This window comes from Poromitra crassiceps (assembly GCF_964638095.1).
Source record: "Poromitra crassiceps genome assembly, contig: HAP1_SCAFFOLD_745, whole genome shotgun sequence".
Taxonomy (NCBI): Eukaryota; Metazoa; Chordata; class Actinopteri; order Beryciformes; family Melamphaidae; genus Poromitra; species Poromitra crassiceps.
In genome coordinates, this window is record NW_028151663.1 from 45,001 (window position 1) to 52,500 (window position 7,500).

The following is a 7,500-nucleotide window of genomic DNA, read 5'->3' on the forward strand; positions in this document are numbered from 1 at the left end:
ATCTTTAGGGAACCCATAGCTGGGTACCGCAGCTCGTGTCATGCTGCTCTGCTCTGTAGTGAGGAGGTTCTAGCTGCCTCGTGTCATGCTGCTCTGCTCTGTAGTGAGGAGGTTCTACGCTCGTGTCATGCTGCTCTGCTCAGTAGTGAGGAGGTTCTAAGCTCGTGTCATGCTGCTCTGCTCTGTAGTGAGGAGGTTCTAGAGCTCGTGTCATGCTGCTCTGTTCTGTAGTGAGGAGGTTCTAGAGCTCGTGTCATGCTGCTCTGCTCTGTAGTGAGGAGGTTCTAGAGCTCGTGTAATACTGCTCTACTCTGTAGTGAGGAGGTTCTAGAGCTCGTGTCATTCTGCTCTGTAGTGAGGAGGTTCTAGAGCTCGCGTCATGCTGCTCTGCTCTGTGGTGAGGAGGTTCTAGAGCTCGCGTCATGCTGCTCTGCTCTGTAGTGAGGAGGTTCTAGCTGCCTCGTGTCATGCTGCTCTGCTCTGTAGTGAGGAGGTTCTAGCTGCCTCGTGTCATGCTGCTCTGCTCTGTAGTGAGGAGGTTCTAGAGCTTGCGTCATGCTGCTCTGCTCTGTAGTGAGGAGGTTCTAGCTGCCTCGTGTCATGCTGCTCTGCTCTGTAGTGAGGAGGTTCTAGAGCTCGTGTCATGCTGCTCTGCTCTGTAGTGAGGAGGTTCTAGAGCTCGTGTCATGCTGCTCTGCTCTGTAGTGAGGAGGTTCTAGAGCTTGTGTCATGCTGCTCTGTTCTGTAGTGACGAGGTTCTAGAGCTCGTGTCATGCTGCTCTACTCTGTAGTGAGGAGGTTCTAGAGCTTGTGTCATGCTGCTCTGCTCTGTAGTGAGGAGGTTCTAGAGCTCGTGTCATGTTGCTCTGCTCTGTAGTGAGGAGGTTCTAGAGCTTGTGTCATGCTGCTCTGCTCTGTAGTGAGGAGGTTCTAGAGCTCGCGTCATGCTGCTCTGCTCTGTAGTGAGGAGGTTCTAGAGCTCGTGTCATGCTGCTCTGCTCTGTAGTGAGGAGGGGTCTAGAGCTCGTGTCATGCTGCTCTGCTCTGTAGTGAGGAGGTTCTAGAGCTCGTGTCATGCTGCTCTGCTCTGTAGTGAGGAGGTTCTAGAGCTCGTTTCATGCTGCTCTGCTCTGTAGTGAGGAGGTTCTAGCTGCCTCGTGTGATGCTGCTCTGCTCTGTAGTGAGGAGGTTCTAGCTGCCTCGTGTCATGCTGCTCTGCTCTGTAGTGAGGAGGTTCTAGCTGCCTCGTGTCATGCTGCTCTGCTCTGTAGTGAGGTGGTTCTAGAGCTCGTGTCATGCTGCTCTGTAGTGAGGAGGTTCTAGAGCTCGTGTCATGCTGCTCTGCTCTGTAGTGAGGAGGTTCTAGAGCTTGTGTCATGCTGCTCTGCTCTGTAGTGAGGAGGTTCTAAGCTCGTGTCATGCTGCTCTGCTCTGTAGTGAGGAGGTTCTAGAGCTCGCGTCATGCTGCTCTGCTCTGTAGTGAGGTTCTAGAGCTCGTGTCATGCTGCTCTGCTCTGTAGTGAGAAGGTTCTAGAGCTCGTGTCATGCTGCTCTGTAGTGAGGAGGTTCTAGAGCTCGTTTCATGCTGCTCTGCTCTGTAGTGAGGAGGTTCTAGCTGCCTCGTGTGATGCTGCTCTGCTCTGTAGTGAGGAGGTTCTAGCTGCCTCGTGTGATGCTGCTCTGCTCTGTAGTGAGGAGGTTCTAGCTGCCTCGTGTCATGCTGCTCTGCTCTGTAGTGAGGAGGTTCTAGCTGCCTCGTGTCATGCTGCTCTGCTCTGTAGTGAGGTGGTTCTAGAGCTCGTGTCATGCTGCTCTGCTCTGTAGTGAGGAGGTTCTAGCTGCCTCGTGTCATGCTGCTCTGCTCTGTAGTGAGGTGGTTCTAGAGCTCGTGTCATGCTGCTCTGCTCTGTAGTGAGGAGGTTCTAGAGCTCGTGTCATGCTGCTCTGCTCTGTAGTGAGGAGGTTCTAGCTGCCTCGTGTGATGCTGCTCTGCTCTGTAGTGAGGAGGTTCTAGCTGCCTCGTGTGATGCTGCTCTGCTCTGTAGTGAGGAGGTTCTAGCTGCCTCGTGTCATGCTGCTCTGCTCTGTAGTGAGGAGGTTCTAGCTGCCTCGTGTCATGCTGCTCTGCTCTGTAGTGAGGTGGTTCTAGAGCTCGTGTCATGCTGCTCTGTAGTGAGGAGGTTCTAGAGCTCGTGTCATGCTGCTCTGCTCTGTAGTGAGGAGGTTCTAGAGCTTGTGTCATGCTGCTCTGCTCTGTAGTGAGGAGGTTCTAAGCTCGTGTCATGCTGCTCTGCTCTGTAGTGAGGAGGTTCTAGAGCTCGCGTCATGCTGCTCTGCTCTGTAGTGAGGTTCTAGAGCTCGTGTCATGCTGCTCTGCTCTGTAGTGAGAAGGTTCTAGAGCTCGTGTCATGCTGCTCTGTAGTGAGGAGGTTCTAGAGCTCGTTTCATGCTGCTCTGCTCTGTAGTGAGGAGGTTCTAGCTGCCTCGTGTGATGCTGCTCTGCTCTGTAGTGAGGAGGTTCTAGCTGCCTCGTGTGATGCTGCTCTGCTCTGTAGTGAGGAGGTTCTAGCTGCCTCGTGTCATGCTGCTCTGCTCTGTAGTGAGGTGGTTCTAGAGCTCGTGTCATTCTGCTCTGTAGTGAGGAGGTTCTAGCTGCCTCGTGTCATGCTGCTCTGCTCTGTAGTGAGGTGGTTCTAGAGCTCGTGTCATGCTGCTCTGCTCTGTAGTGAGGAGGTTCTAGAGCTCGTGTCATGCTGCTCTGCTCTGTAGTGAGGAGGTTCTAGCTGCCTCGTGTGATGCTGCTCTGCTCTGTAGTGTGGAGGTTGTAGAGCTCTCGCCATGCTGCTCTGCTCTGTAGTGAGGAGGTTCTAGAGCTCGCGTCATGCTGCTCTGCTCTGTAGTGAGGAGGTTCTAGAGCTCGTGTCATGCTGCTCTGCTCTGTAGTGAGGAGGTTCTAGCTGCACTGCCCTCCAAATCAAAACCGCAGTAACTACAATTTTGGTCAAAATTGAGTTATTATTGAAATTGAACTTTTAAATATCTGTTTTATCATGTGACAAATTTTATAAGTTCAGTCTTGCTCTATATTTGAGAAAACAGAGTATAAAAGTTGCAGTAACTACGAAATCCAATCAAAAACCAGACAAAACTGCAGTAACTACACTTACTGCACTTTGATTTGCTTTCACAGAGCTTCAGCTGGACTTAAACAGAGATAAACGCAGTAACTACACTTTGAGGTATAGTTACTGCGGTTCAGACTGGTTTTTGGTTGGATTTTGTAGTTACTGCAATTTTCCCGCTCTTTCCATAACAAAGCCCAACATATCAATCACTCATAATGGCACAATCTGTTTAGTTAATCCAGTCAATTCCCAATATGAGAGCGCACTGACAGCTGTCCAAATTGTTAATGAATGAGTCTTCAGTGTCTTTAAAATTGTAAATGCTGTATTCCTAGCTAATAATCCATAAGAGATCATCCACTCCACTGGGAAGTGTTAATCTGGCTGTAGATAGTGATAATTGTTTGGTATCACTACCTAGCTCATCAGGACAATCTTTTTCATTGCTGCATAAATTATCAGCATTCAGACTCAGTCTGTAATTAATTTTATTCAAAATAATTGTAATATGCTATGTAATATACTGTATATGTTCTTGTATGAAATGAATTATCAATCTGAAAAGCTGATCTGATTTGTAAAGAAAACCTGTTCTAAATTAAGATAATAAAACAACTGTGCTCATTAATTAATTGTGTCAGAATGATGACCAAAAAGCAACACCAGTGGTGAAGATTACATCAACTGACTTCAGGATTCCCTGAATGTATCTGTTACTTATCCATTTAAATGTTTTAAACATGTAAACAATAAAACAATTAAATACAGATATGATGTGGTATCGAAATCAAAACCGATTACAATTGTCTCATGAAAAACAAGACAGGAGAAGCACATTAGATTGTAGTTACTGCGCTTTTCCCTTGTACTACCTACACATCTGTTTAAGGTAATACACAGACAGAGTGCCGTATCTGCATTTCTGGGGTCATAGGTCAAGTAATTGATAATTGTTTTGCCCCCCAAAAATACTTTAACATATACATATTTAATAAGCGCATTCCCACTTTTCAACCTATATCTAATTTGGCTGGACAGTCAAAAAACTTTAAAGCCATTTTTCTCAGTTTCAGTGTTGGCGTAGTTACTGCGGTCATGATTTGTAGGGCAGTGCAGCTCGTGTCATGCTGCTCTGCTCTGTAGGGAGGAGGTTCTAGAGCTCGTGTCATGCTGCTCTGCTCTGTAGTGAGGAGGTTCTAGCTGCAGCTCGTGTCATGCTGCTCTGCTCTGTAGTGAGGAGGTTCTAAAGCTCATGTCATGCTGCTCTGCTCTGTAGGGAGGAGGTTCTAGAGCTCGTGTCATGCTGCTCTGCCCCTTAGTGAGGAGGTTCTAAAGCTCATGTCATGCTGCTCTGCTCTGTAGTGAGGAGGTTCTAGCTGCAAGAGGAAGGGATGAGAGGGGCTCATGTTTCATCTCTTCTGAGGGAAGGCATGGAGTGCTGCTAAGTGAATTAGGAGCCCTTTGTTGTCTAGATGTTTCATGTTCATTGTGGAGCGCTTTCTCATTAAAGGACAGTGACTACACAAGCAATAGATTATATAGAGTGTGGAGAGCGCCCTACACAAGCAATACATTATATAGAGTGTGGAGAGCGCCAGGCGCGCCATTATCACACACAAACAGCCTGGGGACTCCAATGGCCCTTTCTAACGTGAATCCCCTGTCTATCATGGCAGCCCGGGGGGGAGGGGGGGGGAGGAGTGTATACGTACACACATGCATAAACATTCATAGTGTGCACATGCAAATGCACAACGCACACACATCATCACTCGCATGCAAATCCTATGAGTGACCTTCCCCCTCCCCTCCTCTCCAGCAGGTTGCAGGGAGCAGGGAGGGTTGAGGTGTGCTGCCCCTCCACCTCCCCTCCACCTCCCCTCCTTCTCTGGTCGAGGTGTGCTCGCAGGCTAACCTTCCATCCGCTCTATCTGTTCTGTCCTCCTATCTTCTCCACCCCCCCCCACCCTCCTGCAGAGCACAAAGAGGGGGCGGACTGGAGAAAGGCGGTGCCCAGCTACACCCAGTCCAGCAGCAGCACCGGCATGGACTTCCGCACGTGGAGCTCCCTTCCCCGCGACGACAGCCTGGAGCCGCTGCCCCTGAACTGGGAGATGGCCTACACGGAGACCGGCATGGTCTACTTCATAGAGTAAGTTCACGTTCACGCAGGCCAGGAGCCATGTGCTCGTGGGCCAGGAGCCATGTGCTCGTGGGCCAGGAGCCATGTGCTCGTGGGCCAGGAGCCATGTGCTCGTGGGAGTCAGTGGGTCTCATCATGGTGGTGTGTCTGGGCACCACCAGGGGTCTTTGAGCAAATTGATGGAGCGTTATTTCAACTAGAATATGTCGAAGATAATAGTATTTTGGTAATAGTTTCACTGTTATGTCTCTAGACCTACAATACAGATAGTCATGGAGTTCTGCACACAATCATATTGAACAAAAATATGATTTGAGATTTGGGTCGGAGAGGCGAACTCTCATGGGCTCTGTGGCTCTAATGTGGACGAAAATAGGAGTCCTTGGTATGAACATGTTTTGGCTATACAGTAGCCTACTTGGGGGGGACAGTTTAATGTTTTTCAAACATTATGGTAAACCTTGTAGCCAATCAAAACGCACACTGTGTCCGCCCTTGTTCATAAAGGTCCAAAAATAACTAAAAACTAAAAAAAGTGGAAGCAATGAATCCGTTGCTCTTAAATCACCACGAGTACAACGTCTGTATTAGCTCAACAGGGTTTCACCCTCAACAGCAGGGGCTCTGCCGCAAATGACAGATTGTGCTTTTAACACGGCACACAGAGAGGCAGGCAGAGTGACAGGTCTTCTCAAACATGCTTTCTCTCTCTGCTGAACCACACTAAATGGAGTTGACCTGACCTGGTAAGCTGTAAACTGCAGTGCATGCATGAAGTACTGTGAGTGTTATGCTGAGGGCAATCACGATCGACTCAAGAGGAATATCATGAACACAAATATGTACAGTCTGAGTAGGCTACAGGTCAACCATTCAGTGATGGAAATGATTACGGCTACAATGGCATGGTAATGAGTAGGGGTGTCACACTCCTGCATAATAATAGAACAAATTTAGCAGAATCAACACGCATGAGTGAGGGGGTAGACTACTACTGGCATGGCAAAACAGCTCAAGGGGTACATAAGATTACATAAGTTTAGGGACCATTGAGCACGAGTTATTTAAGAAATAGATTGTATACTTTATTTTTCTTTCACCATGCAACAAACATTTAGTTTGTGACAGTGTGACACATTCTATTGCAAGAGAAGCATTATCTTCCATGTTGTTTTCTAGTTATTATAATAACAATTTCCAAAAACAGCATTTGTTTTGTATTTTGTGTATTTCAAATGAAAGACTATTTTCCCAGTATTTTCCCAGGGCTCCCTTGAAAAGAGGTTTCGATTTCAACGGGACTCACATGGTTAAATAAATGATAAATAAATACATAAAAATTATTTACTTTTGTTAAAAAAAATATTGTTAAAATATCGTATCGTATCGTTATCGTGAACCCAATATCGTATCGTATCGTGAAATTAGTGTATCGTGACACCCCTAGTAATGATGAGGGTTATGGCAACTTGACCATTGTTATTGGCAGATTTTTTTACATGATCCTAGAATGACAGTTGGGTATGTTTGTTGCATGCTGTGCTATCATAAGAGAAAGTCATATTATTTGATGTATCTTATGCCACACACAGTATGACATACATTCTCTGCTGCTGACTTCTGCATAATGATATGCAAATGACTGTATCTAATCAGCATCAGCTTCATTATCTAATCAGTATGATAGTTAGTTTAATGACATTGTTGATCACTTTATGCTGCACAAACATCGCTCATTAACCTCCGCCAACGGACTGGGTCAGGAGGTCATGTTTTCACCCTGTCTGTCTGTCTGTCTGTCTGTCTGTCTGTCCGTCCGTCCGTCCGTCCGTCCGTCCGTCCGTCTGTCTGTCTGTCTGTCTGTCTGCAGGACATCTCAAAAAGTGACGTACAGATTTGCACAAGACTTTGTAGACAAGTAGGTCATTCATGAGCCAACCTAGAAGTGATTCACTTTCGGGGGCACGGTGGTGCAGTGGTAAGCGCTGTCGCCTCACAGCTAGAAGGTCCTGGGTTCGATTCCCACCCGGGACGCTGTGAGCCCTGAAGGAGTGCGTGCCCGTCCGCATGTCCTCGAGTGCCCGCCGCCCGGGTGGGCTCGTCAAAAGGACCTTTCTGTGTGGAGTTTGCATGTTCTCCCCGTGCCTCCTGGGGGTTTCCTTCATATACTGTAGGAACCCCACACCAAGTGGTTCACTTTCCACGCCCACTGGTCAAAAGGGGGCGGGGCAA

At 47.7% G+C, this 7,500-nt stretch overlaps 1 protein-coding gene across 1 annotated transcript in view; it reads left to right on the plus strand.

Annotated features, from left to right (window-relative positions):
• The window catches only part of LOC310771524 (membrane-associated guanylate kinase, WW and PDZ domain-containing protein 3-like), a gene marked incomplete at both ends in the record, with an annotated part of 49,571 nt that overhangs the window by 32,124 nt on the left and 9,947 nt on the right, over positions 1 to 7,500 (plus strand). The window contains one exon of the mRNA XM_083664118.1: positions 5,103 to 5,277. Within this exon, the coding sequence (XP_083520244.1) occupies positions 5,103 to 5,277 (175 nt within the window). The remainder of the gene's footprint in view (positions 1 to 5,102; positions 5,278 to 7,500) is intronic.